General features: G+C 37.3%; 2 protein-coding genes across 5 annotated transcripts in view; one reads left to right on the top strand and one right to left on the bottom strand.

Annotated features, from left to right (window-relative positions):
* PA200 (proteasome activating protein 200) overlaps positions 1-9,391 on the top strand; it is a 34,172-nt gene extending 24,781 nt beyond the window's left edge. Inside the window, exons 26-35 of the mRNA XM_089140865.1 lie at positions 708-802; positions 972-1,861; positions 3,284-3,562; positions 3,660-3,755; positions 5,609-5,787; positions 6,278-6,359; positions 7,062-7,183; positions 7,986-8,078; positions 8,876-9,029; positions 9,150-9,391. Coding sequence (XP_088996991.1) covers positions 708-802; positions 972-1,861; positions 3,284-3,562; positions 3,660-3,755; positions 5,609-5,787; positions 6,278-6,359; positions 7,062-7,183; positions 7,986-8,078; positions 8,876-9,029; positions 9,150-9,191 — 2,032 coding nt within the window. The 3' untranslated portion in view covers positions 9,192-9,391. The remainder of the gene's footprint in view (positions 1-707; positions 803-971; positions 1,862-3,283; positions 3,563-3,659; positions 3,756-5,608; positions 5,788-6,277; positions 6,360-7,061; positions 7,184-7,985; positions 8,079-8,875; positions 9,030-9,149) is intronic.
* A 3,597-nt stretch (positions 9,392-12,988) lies between these two features.
* On the bottom strand, positions 12,989-17,472 carry LOC148999569 (putative amino acid permease 7). 4 transcript variants are annotated; one of them, XM_089140895.1, is made up of 10 exons: positions 17,272-17,472; positions 17,040-17,178; positions 16,475-16,520; positions 16,033-16,398; positions 15,700-15,936; positions 15,490-15,583; positions 15,028-15,242; positions 14,459-14,592; positions 14,128-14,355; positions 12,989-13,886 (listed from the first exon to the last, which is right to left on the bottom strand). In XM_089140895.1, exons 4-10 carry the CDS (start codon positions 16,100-16,102, stop codon positions 13,485-13,487), a joined length of 1,380 nt encoding a protein of 459 aa, XP_088997021.1. In that variant the 5' UTR covers positions 16,103-16,398; positions 16,475-16,520; positions 17,040-17,178; positions 17,272-17,472; the 3' UTR covers positions 12,989-13,484. The 4 variants fall into 4 exon arrangements, with proteins under 4 accessions (XP_088997021.1, XP_088997020.1, XP_088997022.1 ...); XM_089140894.1 differs by lacking the exon at positions 17,272-17,472 and having other exon boundaries at positions 17,040-17,258; XM_089140896.1 differs by lacking the exons at positions 16,475-16,520; positions 17,272-17,472 and having other exon boundaries at positions 17,040-17,258.
* Between the last annotated feature and the right edge of the window lie 8,439 nt (positions 17,473-25,911).

The following is a 25,911-nucleotide window of genomic DNA, read 5'->3' on the forward strand; positions in this document are numbered from 1 at the left end:
CAAATCTGAAGTTATGAGATCACTGCTTCACATGTCCGTTGATTGTGTTCTTCCCCCCCCCCCCCCCCCCTTTTGGTGGGGGAGAACTGATAGTTTGATTGAGGGGAAAAAAGGGGTCATGTGCAGTCTGCATGGCTCCTGCATTTAGCAGGGTCTGATAGTTTGATGATTTTATTGTATTATTATTCCTTTATTTTTACATTAGCCATGTTAGCTGCGCATGGGAATGCAGGTACTCAATTTTTTTCTTGTACTCTCTTTAAGTGCACCCCATCCGTTTGCTTGAATGGTCTAAGGTAGCTGTTCACAGAGACAACTATAAAAACATGGCTCTTTCAATAATATGATAATGAACATTTGTAAAAAGTAAGGAGTCAATATGTGTTATTACTTTCTAACCCACTACACCAGTTTTGGATTGATTCTCTAATCAGTCTAAATTCCTTGAGCTGCGAATCCTCCCCTTTATGACACACTTATGAGCATGTTAAAAGCCTTTTGAAAGTCTTCCTTCTCAGCTTCGTCACAGCCCAGCCTTCACAAATTAAAAAAAAAAAAAAAGAGGCTTACAGAGGCCTTTTTGACTACGGGCTGAACTGGATCTTCTTTATTTCCCTTTCTCTTAATCTGTCTTCTGGATCCATGCATGCATATACCTCTTTATTTTGGAGGATTTTAAAAGACTAGCACCTTTTCTTAACCTCCAGGTACAATCTAATGGCCAACAGAGTATTGTTATTGTTAACTATGGCTTCTAGAAGTGACACAAATCTGTCATCAAAAATCACGGGTGAAACTGCTGGTTAGTGTCCATTTTTTCGTACTGCCTTTGGCTTAAAGGATTACTGTATGTTGCTTTCTTTTCTGTTATTTCCTATAAGTATTGAATGCTTTTTTTGTTTGTGCATTAATCCTTGGTTGATCTGCTTTCTATTTTTCTTGCTTTATATGTTTATTTAAAATCTTTTCAGGTCACTTCTTGAAAAATCTAAAGAGTCAGCTTCCACAGACTAGGATACTTGCAATCTCTGCTCTGAATACCTTATTGAAAGAATCACCGTACAAAGTGGCTGCAAAAGAACTGCATCATTCTTCAAAGGGAAATAATAAATCTTCCCTTGAAGAGGTTTTGAGTCCAATATTTCAGCAAGAGGGATTTTTTCATGATACATTGAACAGTCTTTCTCATGTCCACATAATCAATGATGCTGAAAGTGGATCTTCACGAGGAAATCATGGAACTTCTTTCCAAAGCCTAGCAGATAAATCAATCACCCGTTTCTACTTTGAGTTTACAGCTTTATGGCCTCGGACTCCTAGTTGGATCTCCTTATTTGGAAATGATACTTTTTACTCAAACTTTGCACGGATTTTTAAACGGTTGATTCAAGAATGTGGTATGCCAGTTTTATTGGCGCTGAAAACTTCGGTTGAAGAGTTTTCAAATTCTACAGAGAGGTCAAAGCAATGTGTTGCTGCCGAAGCATTGGCTGGAGTATTGCATTCTGATATTAATGGACTTTCGGAAGCATGGGACAGTTGGATAGTGATTCAACTGCAGAAGATCATTCAAGCACCATCAGTGGAATCTCTACCTGAGTGGGCAGCTTGCATTCGTTATGCAGCCACTGGAAAAGGAAAACATGGAAAAGGGAGTCCACTTTTAAGGCAAAAGATCATAGATTGCTTAATGAGTCCTTTGCCTCAAACGGTAGCCACCAATGTAGTTGCTAAGCGGTATGCTTTCCTGTCAGCTGTTCTAATAGAAATCTCCCCTCCAAAGATGCAACTGGGAGAGATCGAGTTTCATGGTAAACTGTTGGAGGAGTTGCTTAACAATATGAGCTATTCATCTGCACAAGTAAGCATAGATTTTTTTGTCCCAAATCTTGGATGGTGTTGAAACTTCTAATTTCTGTACTCTTTTCTTTCTTCTTCTTTTCTTGTTTGTCTTTTTTTTTTTTTTTTTTTTTTGGGGGGGGGGGGGTAGGTAAAGATAACTGTTAGAAACAATAAACAGCTACACAGATATAGTGGATAACAACAAAACAAATTGTCTGGTCAGAGAGAGATCTGATAAGTTGGAAAAGTCCAATTGTCTTTTGAATTGCACTACCTTAACAAACCAATTGGGACTACGTAATTTAACAAAATAAGATCCGTCAAAGACTTTAAAAGATCACATGTCCTGACCACTTCTGAAATACAATCACTAGATGGCCTTCTTCACTGCAGTAAATTATTCACTTGACAATCATTCACATGTACGTGCTTGAAAGAGCTTTGTTCTCGGACCAAAGCTTCTTAGTTCTTGGTTTGGGCTGAAACTTGCTCTGTTGAAACATGGGCTTCCATTTTGGATTGAATTCTCCAAGAGAGTTGCTGCATCAGACTATCAGAGCCAGAACTACAAAGGGTTCTTGGACTCTGTGAAAATAAAGGAACTACATGGGGTGATTATTGTTTTAATTTGAACCTTGAACATTCAGACAATATGATTCTGTTTTCTTTTCATTGTATTGATGACTGGTTAAGCCTTCCACGGCTTTGTGGGGCTCCATAACCAATTATTCTTACTGATAATAAGATCGTCTTGAATATTCCTGAAGAAATTTGTGTTGGAAGTTACTTTGAAACCAGAAATGTAAGCTAATGCTACATCCAATATTTATTCTGTTATGTTGTGACCTGAATTCTTGCACCCGATTTTGAAGATGGACCCGCACCGACATTTTTTGGTGGGCAACCCGAATGACCCTTTTTTTTGGAGATATGTAGTGGAAGCGATTGACCCATTTACCCGCTTGGCGTCTATAGATATGAATCTTATGTTCGCCTACCACATGATGGAGATTTGGGATTTTTTGGTTAGGGTTTTGGGTAAGAGTTCTTGTAACGCCGTTCTTAGCGATTGGTTGCGAGATCTTCTTCTGTACTTCTACATAGGAAAAGCTCTTCCTCTTTGCCCATGGACGTAGCACACCGCATTCGGGTGTGAATCACGTTAAATCTCAGAGTGTTTTCGTTTTATTTACTTTTTGATTCGCTATTTCGTGGTATTTGTTTTGACATATTCAAATACGGAAAATGGTTTATCGTCCTTGTATTTCCTGTATTCTAGTAAGCTCCTGTTTTTTATGAGATTTTTTTCTTCTTTTTGTTTTGTTTTGTTTTGTTTTGTTTTTTTTTATTTATTTATTTTTTTTAAGGGTCTTTTGAGTGTATGGAATCTCTGTTAGTTACCAATTCTAGTTTTGATTTTGATGCACGTTTTGCTGTGCAGGTAAGAGAAGCTATTGGAGTTGCACTTTCTGTGTTATGCTCTAACGTTCGCCTTTGTGAATCCTTCACACCTCTTCAGACTGAAGAGAGAAAAATTAATATAGAAAACTCATCCAAAAGGGAAAATTGGCATAAGCTTCTAATAGAAAAAGCGTCTGAAGTGGCTGTAAATATCCAGAATTCCAGCCAATTTGACAATTCGGAAAATTCAATAGAGATAACTTATGAAAATGGACTTTCAAATGATGATTCTAGGGAAGATATTAAGTGGATGGAAACGGTACGCTATTTTACTTTGATTTCAAGCTGGAACATCATCTTTTATGGACATTTCTTTAATAATCTAATTGGTTTTTCTCTCTCTAATTCATATGCAGATGTTCCATTTTGTTATCTCATCTTTGAAGTCTGGAAGATCTTCTTATTTACTAGACATACTTGTGGGTCTTCTTTATCCTATTCTTTCTTTGAAGGTATGTAAAAATATAGTTTGGTTGTGCCTCACTTTGTTTATTGGGTTTCCAGGTTTTTATTGCACTTTAACATCCTGTTAATACATTTGGTGTTTCTTCCTCATGATTCTAATAATTATTGTTGGTGGATCACCTTTTTAGGTTAGTAACGGGCTGGACCAATATGATCTATATTACACATATCAGCTATTGTTATGGGGCTATGTAAAACTAAGATCAAGGATGACTTAGTCCCAACAACCTACAAATATAGAAATAGAATAAGGACAAAATTAGTCACTTAAGATTGTTCACAGTTATGAAGGTGGACTGGTTCGAAGTGTAGGCTTCAGCAGGTAGTTAATTCTCAACTTAGCAGCAAATCGATTGGCAGGATCACCAATAGCATACACTCAGCAGTTGAATGGTTTCAGATTCACAACAGCCTTCAAGTTCTCTTCACAGTAGCAGTAGCAGATAGTGGTCTTTAGTTAGGTTAAATTCGAACAAGAGAAGAACAACGGCGTTCAAGTTCTCTTCACAGTAGCAGCAGCAGATGCTGGTCTTTAGTTAGTTTAAATTCAAACAAGAGAAGAACGGCAGAAATAGGAATAGAAAGTAAAGGGATAAAGGTGGTTCATCTTTTGCACAGCTATTTTCCTCAACACTAGGTATCGAGCTCTCAATACCAAGGTCCTTGCCCTTCTTATCGCTTAAGGAAGAGACAAGAGAATAACAAAAAGCAAAGCTTCATTGATCAATTTTATAGAATCTGTTGGTTGAGAACACCCTATTGCATATTTATAGAGTGCTATTCTTAAAAATTAGAAACTAAGCTTCATATATTGGCTACATGCATGAATACTAAAATTGACTCCCCATGCATGAATACTAAAATAGACCAACTTTAGAAACTTAGGAAAATACTAAAATAGAAACTTGATAAAATCTAATAGTCCTCAGTCTTCCAAAACTGCAGATGCAAGCGTGACTGATCAAATCTTACAATAATATTGTCATTATGACCCAAAATAGGGGCCATGATAATGTTCATGTTAACAGTGTTTTAACCTTTCTTTTTTTACCCTTCTAGAGGAGTTGCTGGACCAGTTTGACTTGGCCCAGTTGGTTCGATGGAAACCAGTATGGTTCAGTCAAGGTTCTACAGCAGGGACATTTAATTGCAGGAGTTGCAGATCTTTCTGGGTTGGCTGATTAATACCCATCTGGACCAGCATCTTAGGTCTATAGAAGCTCACTTTGAGCCCTATGAGTAACCCTTTGAAAAGCTTGATGAAATCCCCTAATTCAAGCTCTCAAGATCTGAACTAGTTTTGGTTATTGTTCCGGCTTCTGACTGATCTGCATGCTTTCTCTTCTCTTGAATTCTCGTTTGCCATTCACAGGCAACTCTGTTGAAGCATTGGTTTCTTTATTAATTTATTTTTTCCCGCATGTTATTCATTTCTAGTTGTCTTTAATTATTCATTGAATTAGAATTATGCTTTGGAGGTCATTTATTTCTAGTTGTTTTTCATTATTCAGTAAACTAATGGAACTCTTTCTTAATAAAATGTAGTTACCCCAGATTGTTCAACATTTTAATAGTACTGAAATTTAAGTGGAGTTTTTTCTTGAACTCGATGGTGCTTTACTCTCTAAAGTATATTCTTATTTTTCTTCAGCTTCCTTTTGCTTTTATGGATAAAGATCTTCAGCTTCTTGCCTATGACACTAGAATGAATTTATATAATTTGAGAACAACATGGAAATTATTCCTTGACGATTTTGTCATGAATGCTGGAAATTAATTTTTGTGAAATACTTGGTTATTATACATTTAGGTCTAAGAAAATTTTGATATCTTCTTGAAGGAAACATCGAATAAAATTTTATCAACATCAGCAAAGGCATCATTTGAGTTATTGAAATGGAGGATCTTCCCTGAACCACATCTCCAAAAAGTTGTAGCAATTATTCTTTCTTCAGCCAATGATCCCAACTGGAGAACTAGATCTGCAACTCTGACATATTTACGAACTTTCATGTATAGGTATGGTACTTTATTGGGACTTTCACCTACATGTCATTTTTTTTCTTCTAAATGTTGCAGCTTATTCAAATCTTGTTTTCCTATGTAAAAGTAGTATTGCATTCTGCATTTATTCAGAACGAATTTTCAGGGCGAAAGACAGCAAAGTACACCACGTGGTGGCTTTTCAGTATTCTACTCATAGTTTAGATTGTTGGGATATGTCTGTATTTCTACTTAGCCTTTTTTTTCTTCTTTTCTTTCTTCTTCCTCTTTCCCATCAATACATCACGGAAAGACATTCCCTCATGCCATCTAAATGCTTGGGGTGGCTGCATGGATCTTGCATTTCATGTTCCACAGTTTTGTAGTATCATGAGTCATATTTCACTTGTAACGGAGACTAGATAATGATTTTCTTTTGAGCTATTGCTGGTTTCGTGGATGACCTCTGTGCCATTTACATAAAAAGTGAAGTAAGGTCGTGGAGTTTGTATTCTCTTTGTTACAGGCACACTTATATTTTATCTAGCGAGGAAAAGCGCCAAATTTGGAAAACTATTGAGAAGCTACTTATAGACAACCAAGTTGAGGTAAGTTTCAGGATTGGATTTTTAACTGATATGGTACTTGAGTAGTGAGACAAGAAATTGGTTCTCATTCATTGAACTGTCTTAAATTCCAAACCAATCGATTTATGTTGCCTGCATTCTTCCTTCTGGGAGTTGGGGGCTTTTTTGCATCCGTACTGGGTTAGTGGTTTTTTGGTAGAAAGAATATTGGTTTGTGTTTTTTATTTGGAGTTATCCAGTGTCTTCTAACCTTATAAATAGGACTCTCTTGTTTGTTAACTTCCTTTTGGTGCCAGGTTAGTGATGGTCCTGTGGTTTCGAGAGCTGGTGAAAATTTCTCTCTCCTAAAAAATAACTTCATTCAAACATGGTTGTATAAAATTCAAAAAAGATAGACCCAAAATCACCACCAACAGAGAAAGAAAAAACGGGCCACATTTTGCAAACAGGATTAGATTAGTTTGTCAAAGACAAGGAGTGGCCTGAATCTTGAGTGTACCAACTCCTTGTTGGGCTAATAGAGCAATTATGCCATTTGCTGGATTGGTCTTCTAATGGATGAAAGGTTCAACTTGAAGCAGTGTTTTTTTTGCACCTAGTGATATGGATGAACCTCCAATGGTTATACTTGCAAGAGGACAATCAAGCAGTTGCAGTCACTGATAGCTTAATAATTTAGGAGTCTTTTGAGGAGTTTTTCTTACTGGTTCCTTGCTGGATCAGGTGAGGGAGCATGCTGCTGGAGTTCTTGCAGGCTTAATGAAAGGTGGAGATGAAGACCTAGCCAGAGACTTCCGTGATAGAGCATTAATTGATGCATATTTCATTCAAAAGCAGAGGAAAAGGTTGACTCCTGTGTTTTCTGAGTCTTTATTTATATATAAATTCTGGTCTGCTTCTGTGCTAAGGCTTCCAAACATGCATATAGGCAAACATATAAGTTGACATGCAATACATATAGGTTGAAGGCCACCTGTCTATGGTGCGATTGTGACCTTTGTGTTGATGCTTTGGTAATGATAGACATGGATGAATAAAATAGTTGGCTGCCCAGATGGTGCTTGTCATATTCCAATGCATGCGGGTAAATGCAGTTCAAACTGACTTGCCCTCCCAATTACTTGGCCTTGGTAAATCCCCCCCCCCCCCCTTTCAAACTCTATTCTAGTTTGAGTGATCAAGCCTCATCTCACTGCAACCCAATATTCTTAGACCCTCGGGCCTTTTCTCACTGTAAGCCAATATTTTTGGATATTCCTTTAACATCTCTGTGCATTTTTTCCATTGTTCCCGATACATTTGGTCCTCACACCTGACCGAACAAATGACTTCATTTTCCATCATCTTGTTAATTAACAGGGCAGTACTTAAAATCCTTTCAGGTTAGTTATTGTTTTCATTATATCCTTTCTACTAGTGCAACTTATCCACTTCCAAGCCTATATCAACCATCCTTCTTTTTCTGAAGTGGATACCCACACCCATCCATCAGCATCTGCCAAATTATTTTGTTTAGGGCAATATTGGTGCATTTATAGGTCTCAGAATATACTAATGCATCTAGCAAAAGAATATTGCTTATGCTTGCTTTCCTGGAAATGGGTTAGTTCACATATGTTTTTGATATTATATGCTTTAAATCTGCAGAAATTTGAGCCCTGGTCCGTCCATAGCTTCTATACATGGTGCAGTCCTTGCTCTGGTGGCTTCTGTATTGTCTGTGCCTTATGACATGCCCAGGTATACAATATATCAGTACTCAATTAGTGGGTGTTAATCAATTTCCCAGTATGTGACATTATGTTTGTCTATATATATACATACATATAGATGCATGAATTCTTGTATGTCTCGACATGTGGGAGTTACGAACAACCCGACCTCCCCCCCCTGCCCGCTCCGCTGGAAAGAGAAAAACCTGGAGGCATTCATCCATGTATGGTATATAGTCTATACAAATTCTCTAGTTTTGAATGGTCATGGCATGGCAAATACCCCTAACAGCACAATCTTAACTGTGATGATATTTGATGGGCAGAAAAATATTCTCAGGAAGGTTTTCTACCCGGTATTTAGGCCCATATTAGCACCATCCCTGGTTGATTTATTATATTTGTTTTCCCAACTGGTCTTTTCCACTGTATGTGGGGCTGAAATTTTGTGTTTAAAATAGAAGATGGAGAACAAGTAGCATGTCTTTCCATTTGGTGTTAGGTTACTGAGCTGAAACTTGCTACATGATGTGCTGAGGTGGTCAATAGTTAGGCCATCACATTTATCTCCTATTCATTTTGGCTGTACAAATTTCGATGTTGGGACTTTAAACGTAAGAGCTTATAGGCTCCTCAGTGTCTAACTGTCTATTAGAGGTGGTCTCCTGAACAGTATGTTGACAAGACCCACACATATTAGGTTGATCTGTATGTAGGTAACAATTTGTAGTGATATACATTTCATGTCTCAGGAGTAGACAAAAAAATCCTTCTATAGCTGAAACTCTGGAGAGTGCCATTTAACTATTTTTCTGTTTGCTGCAGTTGGCTTCCTGAGCATGTGACCTTACTGGCCCGTTTTATTGGGGAACCATCACCTGTGAAGTCGACAGTTACAAAGGCAGTTGCAGAGTTCCGGCGAACTCATGCAGATACATGGAATTTTCAAAAGGACTCTTTTAGTGAGGAGCAACTTGAGGTATATGGATATTAATTCATCCTCTTATATAGCCCCTTATTCGATTATTCTTCGTTCCCCTGATCCTTTTGCTTTCCCCCCCCCCCCCCTTTTTGTGTGGTGGCTTGTCTGTACCCGCAGGTCTTGGCAGACACATCCTCTTCATCGTCGTATTTTGCTTGATTACATCACATTTGGTATAGAAAGAGAAATAATGGGAAAAATAAAGAGGGAAGCGAGTCTTGTAATGGTTGTATCCTCATTGTAGTAGTCTGTGGAATGGCTTTTGTTTGTAATTTGTATTTACATTGTATACTGTTTTCTATATAGATATATAGAAGGGGAAACACCATGATATTTCTTCCCCATGATGAATTTTACTTCTTGCTAGACGTTCTCTTGCTGTCCCCTTTTTAAATTAGGGTTTAGCAGATCGATTGATAAATCCCACTGTAGGTCCATCACGGCGAGTGTGGTGGATGATTTGGGTGAAGGTGGGGGATGAATCAGTAATTGAGAAACATATCTTTTAGTCCCCACAAATAATTGATCAGACAATCGCGTGTAACACCGTACTTCTCAACTACGTGTAAAACAAAGAGACAGACGGATGAGATCTTCCTAGTGTGCACAACCAGTGTAAAACAAGATTGTATTTTACTTACTCTCTATTTACTCTTATTTTGCTCTCAAAAATTTTACTTCAACCATTTTTCATGTTTTGGCCTGACAAAATACATTGTATTTTCCTTTCCCAAAATAAAAATGTAATTGATCCGCATGACATCATGGTTTTAATGTCTAGGTTCTATTCTACCCAAGGAAAGATATGTAGTTTCCATCTTTTGTAGCAAATAATATCATACAAACACCCTGCTTATTTGCTATTGCAGTGGGTTCATTTTCTTTCCAATCTATTTCTTGCAAACCAGAGATAGCTTTGGATCGTATTTGTCTGATTCTAGATTGATACCTTGGGTTTTTGCTAGGCTAATTCTGTTGATGTGGTGGTGCTTCTGGTGTCTAGTATTAGATGGTCACCACCTAGTATTACATTAAATCTCAGCTGTTCAAAATGTGATTTGGTTCGCTTAGAAAAGAGATCGATTTTTTACTTTTAAAAAGGTTATATGCTGTTTAAAGCGATTGAGATTTAATGAAGACAAATTGAAATCATTCAACATTGGGCACCACCATTTCAACCGCACTAGCCTAGCAAGATCAACAAATTGGAATACAACACTCTCCCCCGTCATCAGGATGGGATCCTTTTACTTATCAATTGGTTGGGGTGGCTTTGGTTGGGAAAAAAGGGTGTGGCTGGGCCAAGCTAGAAGGGAAATGTTTGGGTTGGGCTTGAATAAGATTAATTGGCTGCTTAGGGGTTCAGTTTCATATTTGGGATAGGCCGTGGACTTAATTGAATAAAGGCCAATTGTGTTATGAACTTGGCAAGTTAGGATGGGCCACTGGGCTTTGCGAGAGAGTTGAGTTTTTTCGCAATATATCTAGGGCTGCAACTGGGCCGGGCTGGGCCGGGCTTTTGTAATCCCAAGCCCATCCCTATGTTCTAATCTGAGCCCATTCCCGCCCTGACCCTAGTTCAAGCCCAATGATTATTATCCTGGCCCTAAGCCCTACAGGGCCAAGCCAAGCCCATTGCCGCCCTAATTGGCCCGGGTTGGGATGTGTTGGCCCTGATTGGCCCTAATGGCCCTGGCCCTAGCCCTAGCCTTGACCTTGATTGGCCCTGACCCTGATTGGCCCTAATTGGCCTTCGCCCTGACCTTGATTAGCCCTGATTGGCCCTGATTGACCTTGTCCCTGGCCCTGATTGATCCTATCTTGGTCCTAGCCTTAATTGGTCATATTTTTGGACCTAAAATAACAAATGTAAATTCATAAAATAATAATAAAATAAAAGTATCATTAGTAAACTAAAAATAAAATTCATAAAAATATAAGATGATTCAAGCTCATACAAAATGATAAAATAGTCAATAAGTTGATAGGGTTGCTTTAAACATAAATAAATTCATACTCCATAATTCTATATTGACATCTGAAAGTCTCTCATTGCTTTGATGATGGTAATTGGAAACTTCTCCCATTACTTTGGTGATTGAAATTGAAAACTCCTCCCATTAATATCCTTATTCAAAAAAAAAAAAAAAAAAAAATTATACTTAAAATTTTGTTAAAAAGCAACAATAATTTAGTATTGATATTTTTTTCATAGTTAAAGAAAATTATATTTTAGTAATAAACGTAGCTATCTGTCCTTAATAAGTTTTTTTTTCCTCTGAAATATCACATTGGAGGCAAAAGAAAGATGTCAATATTCATGATGAGAAGGTGGGGTGTAGATTTGTTAGATATTAATTCTCTATATACTACATTTTATTATTTATAATATATTATCTTGCCTTAGTCCAAAAAAAAAATCAATGATTTTTTGGAACTAAAAATGACTTAATTCGAAAAATAAAAATTATCTTAAAAATAATATAAAAAGTGAACTCATAGTCTAATATTATCAAAATGCCTGAAGGTCAAAGTCGAGACTTATAGTTATATCAATGTTAATGTGAAGATTATGGTAAAAATCTAATACATGATCAGGGTCAAATTAACATTAAGACTAAGCCAAAATTAAGGTCAAGATCGGGCCAAAATCAGGTGGATACTTACTACATTGGTAATGAAGATATAATTTATTTTTATTAATTTTTTTACAAAACATGACCATGTTTTTTAAAATTTGACAGGTATCAAATATTCACCCATGTGGATTATAATTAATTCTTCTCCATATGGGTAGAGGGTGGTCCAGACTCAAATCAGGGCCAAAATCATGGGCCTATATCAAGGCCAAGATTAGGGCCAAGATTAGGGTCAGAATCAGGGCCAAGATCAGGGTTAGAATTATGGTCAAAATCAGGGCTAGAATCAGGGCTAAAATTAGAGCCAATATCAGGGACGGGCCGGGATGGGCTGGGCGGGCTAGAGAGTAATCCCAGGCCCGCCCTTGGCCCTAGTTCATGGCCAAAATATTTTGGCCCTAACCTGCCCTTAGGGCCAAAATCTTTAGCCCAAGCCCTATTCGGGCTTAGGGCGGGTTAGGGCTGCTAGGGCCAAACTTGCACCCCTAAATATATCGTAGAACCGATTTTTATTTCATTTGCCGATATTTTGAGTTTTTTCGCTGATATATGGTTGATTTAATGCAAATATCATTTCACCCTTTACTGATCTAGCGATTGCGAAATATCACTGAAACTTCATACCATGGTTCTACCTTTCTACAGTGAGATTGTGAGATTGTGAGATTGGGCGTAGCTGAAATCAAATTAAGAACTACGGGCAAAGACACACCTTTAAGCTTTCCCTCATCAAATACAACCCAAAGATTTAAATACAACAAAAAAAAGAAAGAAAGAATTCTAGTCAATGAGATTCTCGGCAAATGGAGCACAAATTTGGATAATTGTGGGCTTTGTGGTACAAGTAGTGAGTCGAGCTGGCACCTCGTTTTCAATTGTGAATGGACAAGGCGGGTCTGGGCAGCAGGATTGTTAGGCTTGAGAACAAAAAAGCTACTCTTCACTAATATTACTGATTTTTGTTTGGATTTATTTTATAATTCACACATTGAAAAACCTGTGCTAAGATGGATGTTTGCTATCATATCTATCACTTGTTTCAGTATATGGCATGTTCGAAATGAAATGAAATTCAAGAATGAACTACCACAACCCATGAAAGTGTTAAAATTTATTAGTAACTGGTGTTGTGACCTCCATCTAACACCACCGAGACCACTTGATAGGTTAAATCCCGACAATACACCAGCCTATGATCAAATTGATCATACACCAAACTTTACAACAATTCATCTCCCTACTCTTACAATGCTTTTTTGTGCAGGTGATGTAAACCACAGGACAAAAAAAAAAACAGGATGTTGTTGGGGAATCACTGTCAACAACCAAGTTGTACATTGCTGGAGCGGTGTTTTTGATGGGGACAATTTCAATTTGGCTATTGTTAAGGACTTGAGAGAAGGAATGGAGAAAGCAAGACAATACAACATACACATCAAATCTATTTGGACTAATTGGGACCAAATCAATGACTTCATACCACGTCCTCAAAAGCCATGGCCACTGGAGTTAGTTCAAGATCTATTGATACTAGGACCATCCCTAAAAGGGATATCGATCAAAGCCAATCTATTTGCTGGAGATGGCACAAGAACTTGCCCATGAAGCCATAGATACACAAAGTGATAGGATCTGGATTGAAAGACCTTTAAATGACCTTACTGCATTGTAATCTTTGTTTTCTTTGTATCAACAAAAAACAAAACGAAAAAACAAAAAAGAAAGAAAGAAAGAAAAAAAGATGCAGCAGCAGCCGCAGCAGCATTAACTGATAGCCACCTACCTACATATGATTAGAAGTGCCAGTAGATCCTTAGCCTAATTTTGCACTTATGAGTCCTTCAACTGACCCAACTAGAGTCACCAGAGTCACAATCAAGCAGACGATGCTGAAAAATTGGAAAACGACCCACCTTCTTGTCCAAGGTTGTATCTTCTTCTGAATGAAATACATCTCCACAGGGTAATATACAGTCAAGGGCCAAAAGTTCAGGGCACCCAACACACCCAAAATCTGGTTGAAGTAGGGGAAGACCATTGCAATTCCAGTTGTTGATAAAACATAACAGGTTCTGAAGCATAACCTAAGAAGATTAATCCTGATAACTGGCAATACAGGCACTCTCAGGGTGTAGAACTTATTCACAAACCCATTGTTAGGGAACTTGTCTGCACACCACCTTTCCACAACTGCAAATACTGGCTGACTGTATACCTGTAGGAAGAAAAGAACAAGAAGATATATTTATATCACTACATCATCAGAGATGAATATATGTGCTGATTTCAACTTTCAAAAGACGATAAGACTACATTTACTACTGTTAAGAGTATATACTACAAATGCTACCTGCATTTCATTGGGCTGCATGTTGTAGCACCATTTTTACATTATACTTCTACATAGAGTCTTCACACTCCATTTTGATACCACAGAAAGAGAGACATATGATTACCTGATATCCTCCCACTAGGTGAAGAATTATGCAAGCATTAGCAAAGTCAATTAGCCAATATGGCTCGTAGAATCCAAAACCCGTTAAGAGGTTCCCTGGTGTCTCGTCCCCAAAGGCAGCATACCCAAAACATCCACAACAGAGATAGAAGAAGGTGGTAATGAGGATTGCACCCATTGATGCTTTCTTCATTGTCTGGTTCTCAGGTGGAGGAGACTTCAGTGTGTCCTTCAATCTCGCAATTTTGTGATTCATATTTAGATTCTTCATCTATGAAATTTACAAACTTGATGTCCCTACTGATGAGTAAATTAAAAGGAAATAATCCTACCTGTATCTCAATAAGAATTATGGAGTATGGGTATGCAAAAGCAATGTCTCCGAGTGCTTGAGTAACTATCCATATTTTTTGAGCTTTTGTAGATGTGGATACCCCGGAGATGCTACCCTTAACCCCTCTGTTTCCTGTAATCACAAAGAACAGAAAGAAACTGGAGTAAAAAACTAATTAGTATGAACATCTTTAACTATGAAAAGTGATGTTGTAAATGTTAATATATCTGTGTGAAGATTTGCTGCTATTTGCCTACACCCAAAAGAAGAAAAGAAAAAGGAAGTGATCACATATGCAATTTGTATGTAACTCCAACTACAGGGTGAAGTCCATATAAATCCTAACGTATTCCATTTCATGTGGCCAACCCCATATATATAAAAGATCTTGCCAAACTGATGTTCCCAAAGCAATAAAAGAATTTCAGTTCAGCTGTTAATTATTAGATTATCCTTTTTACAAGAAAACTAAGCTCTTCCATACTCCAGTAACCCAATTTTGTAAAACCTGTGTACAAATGACTATGGTGAACAAATAACTGAAAGGGAAAGTATAAAATCATATACCTATTACTTTCGCAAAGCCAAGGCCAAAGCCGATGAAAGAGTAGGAGAAGGACATGAGTGCTGCAAGAATGGAGAGAATTTCCATATTATGGAAATCAGGTATCTGAGAAAAGACAACCTGGACAGCTCCAAAGAGTAGCATATAAAAACTATCCCCATATGCACATGGAGCCCGGTGTCCTTCTTTGTGGAAACAGTCGGATCTCTGTATAGCCCTGCAGCAGCCAGCAGAACAAAAAAAGGGAAAAGAAATCAAAGATATCAATAATGAAATCAGTATAATCCAGTGACAATTAAAGTTAAAGAGAACAAGTAAACACTGTAAGTTTACTAACATTAGTAAGAATCTTTTTCTTTTTTCTTTTTCGGTAGAACATTAGTAAGAATCAAATACATCAAACATGGGTCTCATCATTCATGAAAAGAATACATATAAAAACATGGGCTTCATAAGAGAAGTACCTCATACTGGTTGAAGTGGTAATCACATAAGCAACACCAACACCATACAAGTTCACAAATTGAAGCAAGCCACATATCCAAGTCTGCTTTCTACCTGAGCTTATGTTAAACAAAATCAAGGAGGGGGAAGAGATGGCAATCCTACCAAGAAGGTGTCCCAAAGGAGAAAAATGAGAAGAAAAAGGCCTAGGTTGGCCATTTAATTAATACCTAGGTAGGTTTTCACAGCCTCCATGTAAGAGTGGTGTCTTTTTTCTCCAGTTACAGGATCAGGGTACCTGTAGCAATCTGAGAGTAGGAAAGAAGAAACATAGGTGACCACTGCAAAACAAAGCATGGAAAGTGGACCTGCGATCCATCCCAACTGTGCGACACTCCAGGCTAGAGACAGAACTCCAGAGCCTATGACCGCGGTAATTATGTGAGCAATACCTGTCCTCAAGGTGCCTGTTAAGAGAAAAGATGTTATATACCCAGGAGACAATAAATCGGGATTCAATTGCAGAACAACCAAATGGATCAAGAAAATGATAGATGTGGTACCGGTTCTTATTTGAAGCCCATCCTTGTTGCAGGAATCATCAGATGGTTCATGAGAAGGTAGAACAGCCATGTATTCTCAAGGCAATGAATAGGGGGTGCTGTGTATGTTCTGCACTCAATCAAAATGATACAAGACCAAAGCGATTGGCTGGGGAGAGAGAGACCAACATTCTAGTCAACAGAATTTTGAACCTTCCCCTGTGAGCTCAGGTGGAGTGATCTAGACATTCTCCACTTCACTGATCCAAAATAACCAACTGAAGCACTGAGTTTTCACTAGGTTATGGTAGATCTTCACTTCACTGATCCAAAATAACCAACTGAAGCACTGATTTTTCAGTAGGTTATGGTAAAATCCAGCCAGGCCTGCAGCAGCATTTATAGAGATCAGATCAGCTTTATGACCCAGAAAGGATTGGTCATCATTCACAAAAGGAGATACCTTTTTGGGTAGCCTTCAAAGGTTTCACTTACTTGAGAGCTTAAAACTGTTCCAGTATAAGAACTGAATCAGTTAAATGAATTTGGCATTCGTATTCTAATCATATTCTAATTGATGACTTGAAATTCAATAAATCTAGTCCCCCTTTGTTAAACACATGGTTTGGAAAAGAAATGATTCCATGAGGAAGAAAGTTGGACTCTGAATTTGAGCTTATTGGCTGTATATGTGTTTTATATTTGATTCTCACAAAAGCAAGATTCCCTACTGATATTTTATTTTCTTGCCCTTCCAATCTATAGCTATTGGTACTTACAGCCAACAAAAAAGCAACGGATAAGACAGATAATTGAAGGGATTTCGTGAAAAACGGCAATTTATCCCAGAATTCCCTCTGGAATTGAACCCATAGAAATTAGAAACTGTTTATGAAACAAGTACTAATCCTGGGAAAGATAAACTCCAAAATGCAAAACAATCTAGATGAAATTGCTTCATTCGTCCAAAGCTAGCCAGTATTTTCTCAATTCATTCAAGATTATAAAAGTGAGGAGAAGAGATTTACATCACAAATGAGATGTATTGCTGCTGCTGTTGCCGCTTGTTTCTTCCTTTTTCTTCTTCTCCAGTCTCTATTTCACACTGTTCATGCCCACCAACTGAATCATCTACAAAGCAAAGCATGAAAGATTGCCCAGCTGGGACTGAGCATCAAAAACCCCTTACCCATGTCAGAGAGAGACTGGAAGAGAAAAAAAAGCCAAAAGTAAGAAAATTGAAAAGTACAGGTGAACCACCTTGTTGGTCTGAGAACTCTAGCTATTTGTTTTCTCCAAAAGGAAGGTATATAAAATGCCAAAAACTCACTGTTTTGAGAGAGCATATGGTTACCTCGTTGGTCTAATCTTATTATCACAAGATTGGTGTTTTTTGTTTTTTGGTAAGACAAGAATGGCATTAATAAACCTTCCATCTTACCCAAAAAAATAAAAACCTTAATGAACCTTCCATTGTTTGTCCTTTCTTTATTTTTCAACATACATAGCCACAGAGACAAACAATTAGGAAGTAGAGAAAATGACTGAAGAAGAAATGAAAGAGTTTGAAAATTCAGGTAATACTAGTAATGTCTAAGCAGCTCATTCGCCCAACTGGGTTTGGACTTGAATTGACACTGGAAATGAGATATATATGGGAAGAAAATGATAGATGATAAGTTCCTCTGATGCTTCTTATCTTCTCAACCGAATTAGGTTGTTGGATTTATACATGCGCAAATGAATGATATGGATTTGAACGCTCCATGCGGTTTTCATCCAGCAATTGAAACTTCTGAGTACAGGAAGGTTTTTTTTTTTTCTTTTGGCAACTGGACCTGAGGTTTGGTTTGTTATTTTCAGTTTAATTAAATTGGGATTTTGCATTCAGCTTATCTTTGAAGTTATTTAAAGACAAATTATCATTTTTATGACTAATTTGTTCATATATATTTTTTTTAATTTAAAATTTTTACATATACACCCCACTTGCCATGAAACTCATGACTCCCCTTTTAGTAAAAAAATCATAAAAAATTCTTAGAATTAAAATTTAAAATATGACCAAAATACCTTTATATGTTAAAATGACTCAACCCTATTTGCAAAGATTAACCTTAAATGGAGATGGGTGTTTGCTCCTTGATTGAGTTGAGCTAATGGGAGGAGAAGAAAATGGGTGAAGGGGGAATCTCTTCATCCATATTGGCTAAGATTTTACTTCGCAAATAGAGTTTAAGCTAAATGTTACTTGAGTTATTTTAACATATAAGGGTATGTTGGTTATATTGTAAAATTTATTTGAATTCAATGATTTTTTTTGTAATTTTTGGACTAAAAGGGGAGTCACGAGTTTCATGGTAGGTGGGGGTGTGTATGGAAAAAAAAAAATTTTAAAAAAATAAATAAGGGTAAATTGGTCATAAAAGTGATAATTTGTCCTTAAATTAACTTTTTCTATAGCACAAGGGATGCAGATGCAAAGTTTCAGATTTTTTAAACTAAAAATGACATAGACCAAACCTCAGGGGATCCAGTTGAAAGTTACATTTTTTTTTTTTTTGGATTGGGGGGAGGGGGGTATCACAGGGTTTGAATCACTTCGTATATATGCTCCATTGACATTTCTTCATATACAATAGGAGTAGATCTCACATTTAAATAATGATAAAATGAATTAGGGGGGGGGGGGGGGACCTCTCATTGAGACCTACACGACTCCATTCCCATTGTATGGTGAAAAAGAGCACATATATTTTTCCTGACGGAAAAGAAAGAAAAATTGAACCTTGACCTCTTTACTAAGAAGTGGACGAATGACAGAAAAGTTGGACAAGAAGATTTGAATCCAATAAGTTCCTTCTTAGGATTGGTCGATGGTATGTACAAGCTGAACTGGATGGCTTCAAATCCTCTTCACCACCTAGGTGAGCGGCCATTTGGCAACTAACTCTCAATGAGCGCCATGTGTCCCTTATGAATTTTCGACCCTTGAGTTATTTCCCATTTAACTTGTTGATGAAGAACCAAATTGATTAGACCGATTTAAAGATACCATAATCAACATGCGACACTCATTGAGAGCTGACAACATGATGATGGCTCACTTGGGCACTGCAGAGGATTTGAACCCTAATTAGATACTGCAGTTTCAAAGAAATTAAAAAAAGAAAAAAAAATATATATAAACTAATGGCACGCCGAGGTTTGACCATCCAATGTCTAAGATTCAAAGTGGGTGGGCTCTATATCCCTGTTTATTAGTTGGTAGTTTCGAAAATTTTCAGAGAAAGAAGTTTGAACGCTCTCCTACCACCACTCCTTGTGCATTTTCTCTTATCTTCAGTTTAATTAATTAGCCCTAATCCACATATAATCATGTGTTTTTGAATCTAATTGCCTCCAATTTAAGTGGCACGAGACTAAAGAGCACAGGCTGGTGGGCCTGGCACCAAAAAGAGAATACACAAACTTATATTTAATTTAATTTAATTTACCATAAGAATAACAATTGCATTTGTTGCCTTTTTTTATCTATAATCATACTTATTTTCCAATTGCAAAAAATAAAATAATAATAATAATAAAACCTTTCTCATTTTTCCAATTGCATTTGGAGTTTGTTTGATTACATGAGTCTGGAGATTTCAAATCTATGGAATTATAATTTATAAAATTAGATGTTTGGTTGTGGAATGAAATCTGTGGATTCATCCTAAAAATCTATTTGATCAACGTGATTTTTGTGAATATGTAAATGTATAGCTTTTTTGAAATCTCTAGATTTCACCCCTTACCCATAAATTACAGATTCATGTTTTTAGTGTAAAAAGGTGAATCTCTAAATTTCATGAATCTAGAGATTTTTACAACCCGGGTATAATTCTCAAATTCATGAATCCAGAGATTTGAAATCACTTGATTCATATAACCAAACAAATTTTTATTTTTATTTGTATTTGATATTTATTATGATACTTAATTTCATTTAATGAAAGAATAAAAGGAAGTCTAGAGTCAAAGTAATTATAGGCATAAATTCATATTAATGGTTATTGTTACCAATTAGAGTCAAAGTAATTATAGGCATAAATTCATATTAATGGTTATTGTTACCAATTAGAGTCAAAGTAATTATAGGCCATAAATTCATATTAATGGTTATTGTTACCAATTAGAGTCAAAGTAATTATAGGCCATAAATTCATATTAATGGTTATTGTTACCAAAAATATAGGCCTTTATTTCTCTTGGAAATCTACGGTTAGTCTTTAATTGGCTAAAAAAAAAAAAAAATCTTTAATTGGCTAGATATCCAAGCTGGACCAAATCGGGAATCTCAGTCGACAAATCTTCACAGTTGGACTCTTTAAGCCTTCTTGCATGGATGAGCCCTAATTTGTTCAGTTATACTTTGATAGCGAGAGGTGGAAAGGTGGGGGTAGTAGTTGTTGGCACGGAGGAGGGGTGGTAGTTGCCAGCGAAGTGTAAGAAGAAGATGGGTGACTTAAGGGTTGAGAATGAGAGTTTGGATCGTCTTCCCTAACGGGTGTGTGCTCCTCTGACGGTTGTTGACCACAAATTATAGGGTACCTATATATATAGATATATTAAATATTTTATTATTTTTTACTTGTAAGCCCCACGTAATTTGTGATTGTAAAGTAGGGGAGCACAGAATCAGGGGAGCGAGATGATCCTCACTTTGAGTATGGAAGGTAATTTAGTCATAATACCTCCCATGGGCAAAATGGTCATTTCAATTTCAAAGTTAATAGAAAATGTGAAAAAGCATCATAGTGGGTAATGAGTAATTTTTTTAAGTTATAAGTGGATATTTAGTAATATTTCCCACTTCAATGGACATCTCATACTTTCACCCCCACTTAAGTGAGCTCCTAATAATAATAATAAAAAAAAACTCAAATATTAATGATTTTTATGGTACACCTTGAGAATCCAAGTGATTTATATGATGCAAAATGAGGGTATATTGGTAAAATTACATAAAAAAAGAACCTAAAAGTTAATACTTGTTGCTCTTTCATCTCACACCTAAACACTCCCGATGTTTCTCAAGACTGTGCTCTCTGCTCTCATGCTAGAGCGTTTCCAACTTTGCTTGATCTACTAGGTAGATTTTATTAGGGGCTGTTTGGTTACTTGAGCTTGAAATCTATGAAGCCATGGTTCATAAAATTAACTATTTGGTTAGCCTGAATATTTGGAATGAAATATGTAGATTCATCTATAAAAAAATATCTATGGAGTCATAGTTCAAATGTTTAGCGCCTTTATAGTAGAGATGAAATCTTTGGATTTCATCATGTTGTGGATAAAATATTGCTGAATCGGGTTCATCTTCGATTCAGTCTTTGACCTCGGTCAAAGACGGCCTGACCCCACGGTTGGGGTCGGATATCATGGTCGAGTTCGGACACCATGGTCGGGTTCGGGCATTCGGTCGGCTCATTATAGTGTGATGAGGAAGAAACCCTGCGGTTCCAAGGATAAGCATGATCCCGAAAAATTCGGGATACGTGATTGAGTTATATACGGTTACAACTACCATGAAAAGTGGGTAATCGTGTTAATCATGAAAACTACTTCCACTCTCGAGAAAAGGGGGAAAACCCTACAATCGGATGGCCACCAAGAAGGATCATGAACGAATCTAACGGTCAAGAGTGAAAGGTAAACTCTATATAATGTAGCAATCGCTACAAAGGGGAAGTAACTCAATGGTTCTTATTCTTTTCTATCTCTCAATTAAGCTCTACAAATGGCCAGAGCTCTGTGATGTTCCAACTATTGACTTAGCCTTCGGAGGTGGCCTCCCGACCCTAGGTCGGGCCACTTCTAAACTTTGTTTTGCCGGTCATTCCCCAGGATCTCAAGGCTGAGCAGCTTTTGACTTAGCCTTCGGAGGTGGCCTCTCGACCCCAGGTCGGGCCACTTCTAACTTTGTTTTGCAGGTCATTCATTCCCTAGGATCTCAAGGCTGAGCAGCTTTTGACTTAGCCTTCGGAGGTGGCCTCCCGACCCCAGGTCGGGCCACTTCAGGTCATTCCCCAGGATCTCAAAGAACAGATTTTGGATGCATCACACCCCATATCCATAAATCTACATATTCATGTTTTTAGTGTAAAAAGGTGAATCCCTTAGATTTCATGAATCCAAAGATTCACACAACCAAATGGATATAAATCTCCTATTTGTGAATCCAGGGATTTCAAATCTCTGGATTCATGTAACCAAACATGTCCTTGAAAATGTAGTAATGCATGGGGGGTGGTATATTGCTTTGGTCTCTATCTTCCTCTCGGTATGTACGTTTGATATTTTGCTATGTCTCACATGGTTATGAATGAAAACAAGGATAGGGGTGTGAATTAGAGCTTTTTTATATTACACTCGAGACTTTTTAGTTTTCTAAATTTTCATTTTTAAACCCACAACTCTATTTGATCAAGAGAAACAGCCACATCAGGTACTAACCAGAAAAATATAGGTTATGATTAGAAATCCTAAATTAACAAGGACTAACAATTTTACTTTCACCTCAATTTCAACTATTGAGCTAACTTGATGCTATTTCTTGACTACAAATGATAAATGATCAATTGGGTTTCAGACACCAGCCTGTGGGCCTCCAATTGCTATGACTGGTTTGATCATGACTGAATAAAAATGGGTTTATTATGTTTGTTCTGTCTTCAGGAGTTTAATCTTCACTTGATTCTTTGTCTGGGTTGTCTGAACCAGAATAATCCAGAACAATGCCATTTAAGCTTACCCATGATATGGACACTGATCCTTTTTTGCATTAGAAAGTGAGAAGATGAGCATTAATGCATTCCCCCAAATGATTTCTATGGACCCATTACAGCTTACCCAAAATTTAAAAACCCACCATGAAGATCCAAAGCGTAAGTAGCAAGCAAGCTGATGTAAAAGGTCAATAAAACAGAGCCTCCATTGTTGTTCAGAAATAACAGTTCTGCTTAAACTTCAACGCCTTCACAAAAGAAATGCTGTACAATGCTTAGGAATATCTCTGTTGTGAATGGTAGAATTTAGTTAGTTGGCATAGCCATCAAGATTCTACCTAAATTGACAATTGTTAGTTAAGATTGTCGGGAAGAATCATAACAAGTCATCTCTGGGTTAAAAATGGGATCTACTGGTGAAAGGCACAATTCACAAACATGTTTTGTTCTTGATTTATTCTTTAAGAAATTTCAGTAGTATACCTTGTCATTGGAGAATGGAGAATATATCATTGGATCTTATTCTTGTAGGTGCTCAGATGGAACCCATTCACTCCCCCAAGATCAGATTCTAACCGTACGCCTACCTACCTGAAGGGTTTTCTGATTCCAGATCCTCATGCTGAACTGTTCTTTAAGTTGGGGAATGAGAAAAACGAGTCATCATCCAATGGTGTTTCAGTAAGAAGAGTGTGGAAGGTGGAAGGTGGAAGGTGCACACCAATTATGGGATGTGAAAGGCTGTCTCTGCTATTGACATTCCCTTTTTTTTGTTTTGGAAAATTTTTCCAGATGGTCAGATTTTTCAAAAGATATAGAGTTTTTTTTTTTTTTTTTTTTTTCATTTTTCATTTGTCAACTTTCATGGGATTCAAACTCTTGTTTTCACACTTAAATGGACAATATTTTAGTTTGCGAACTTGAAATATTACAAAAAAACCCAAAAAGGTTAATTTTCTGTTAACTTTGACTTTGATGGATGGCTGCTCTCTTGGGCACAGATGACAATTTGGAGCCTAAATTCAAAGCCCCCTCCACTAGAAGGTGAGCATCTCCATTCCTGGTATGATGTATATGACAAAAGGTAACAGAACTAAAGGTAAAGTTAACAGACCCAAAAAAAAAAACAAAAGGTAACAGAACTAAAGGTAAAGTTAACAGACCAAAGAAAAAAAAAAAAAAAAAAGATGTATATGACAAAAGGTAAAATTATAAAGTAAAGCCAACAAAAAAAACAACAGGGGGGGGCCCCCCCCCCCCCCCACGGGGGAAAAAAAAGGGAACACCCAAAACAACACCCAAAAAAAAAAAAAGAAGCACCCCCTAAAGGCCCCACACGGCCGCCCCCCCCCACAACGGCCCCCCCCCAACCGGGGCGCCCCCCGGCGGGGAAAAAAAAGAAAAAAAAAAAAAAAAAACACAACGGAGTTTGCTTATCCGACCCCCCACCCCCTTAGAATATTAATGAATATACAAAGGGGAGAGGAAGAGGAGGAAGGGAAAACGAACTAGAACCTATAGGAGGAGTGGGGAAAGGAACGTAGATCTGATGGACGATCTAACGGATTTGCCTATATAAAGGATGAGGTTAAACCCAATCATAACACAATCACATCCGCAGGAAAGGATATACCATCAAGCCGGGAATAGGGAGGAGCTAGAGGAGAAGATAACATCAAGTTGATCATAGAATCAACTCCACCTCAAGTTTGTTCCTAGTGGGAGACATAAAGAAGATATGGCGCTCAATAGAACCATAGAAAGGTATGCCACATCATCGTGTCATTATCAACAAGGTGTTAGTGATCATGCGACGGATAGAAATATCACATGGGTATCGAGCGATAGAATCGATTAAAAACCCATAAGAGTGAGATGAACTTAGGGTTCAGAATGGAACCAGAAACGGAATGTCTCCGATTTTTTTAACAAAACCGTGGGGTTTTGTCAATAACTTTTTTCTAGAAAGAATTTTGAAAATCTAAAACTACCACGCGAGATCTCGGAAAAACGAAGAAATGATATATTATGGGTCTCCACGGACGGAGGGGAACGCGCGGAATCCAGCAGCATCTTTTGATCTTTTTAAATTTGTGCGGTGCGACGTGGCAGTTTGACCGAGTCAACGGGGGGTCAACCCGACCCAGACCGCCAAGGGACCCGATTTGAACCCGCAGGTCAAACGGGCGACCCGGTGACCAGTCATCGGTCCAAGCGAATGGATTAACGGGCGAACCGGATTTATTGTTTGAACCATTGGACCAAAGTGACTCAGCGAGAACTCGCGATTCGTAATTATGATTCGATTCCGGTTCAATTTTGGTTCAATTCGATTTCTGGTTTGATTTTCGGTTCAATTTGAATCGATTCTAATTTAGATTCTGGTTCAATTTTGATTCGATCAATGCTGATTGATCGGTCAATTAGATTGATTCAATGCTTATTCGGTTCGGTCCGGTTGGCCTAATAAGATTCTGATTTATTAGACCGTTTATTGCTGGTTGAACCAGTTTAATAAATAAATAAAAAACAGAATACATATGTTAGTATGTTATCGACAAACCGTAAGAAACTAAAGGCGGGGTATATTTTGGATCATTTGAACGCAATGGAATCATTTTCAAGACCCAATCTACCCCATATAGGAAATAATATACAGTTTGGTTGAGGATAATGGAATGCTATTATTTAGTATTTTTTATTTTTGGCTAAACCGTAAGGAACTTAAAGCATTCTTTGGGGATTTATGTTTTGGACCCTTCCGGACACAATGGAATTATTTTCATGACCAAATTCCACTTTTATATGTATGAAACATGATATGACATATTATGTTGTATATGTAATTTCACGTTGGGTAAATTTTTAATATGGATTTTTTATCAAATGGCTGATGTAAGCATGTTTATATGATATTATACAATTGTAAAATATATATCATGCATGCCTTATAAAGGGTTGATTACTCGTAATCCGGATTTAGCAAAGAGATGCCTTGGTAATCCGAATTTTAAATGTATGATGTATTTATACATGCTGATTGCCTGGTAATCCGGAATTTAAATGTATGATGTATTTATACATGCTGATGTGGTAATCCGGAACTAAAGTATGATGTATTAACAGCTGA

This window comes from Hakea prostrata, chromosome 11 (genome assembly GCF_041222555.1).
Source record: "Hakea prostrata isolate BN-2017 chromosome 11, UWA_Hpros_2, whole genome shotgun sequence".
Taxonomy (NCBI): domain Eukaryota; kingdom Viridiplantae; phylum Streptophyta; class Magnoliopsida; order Proteales; family Proteaceae; genus Hakea; species Hakea prostrata.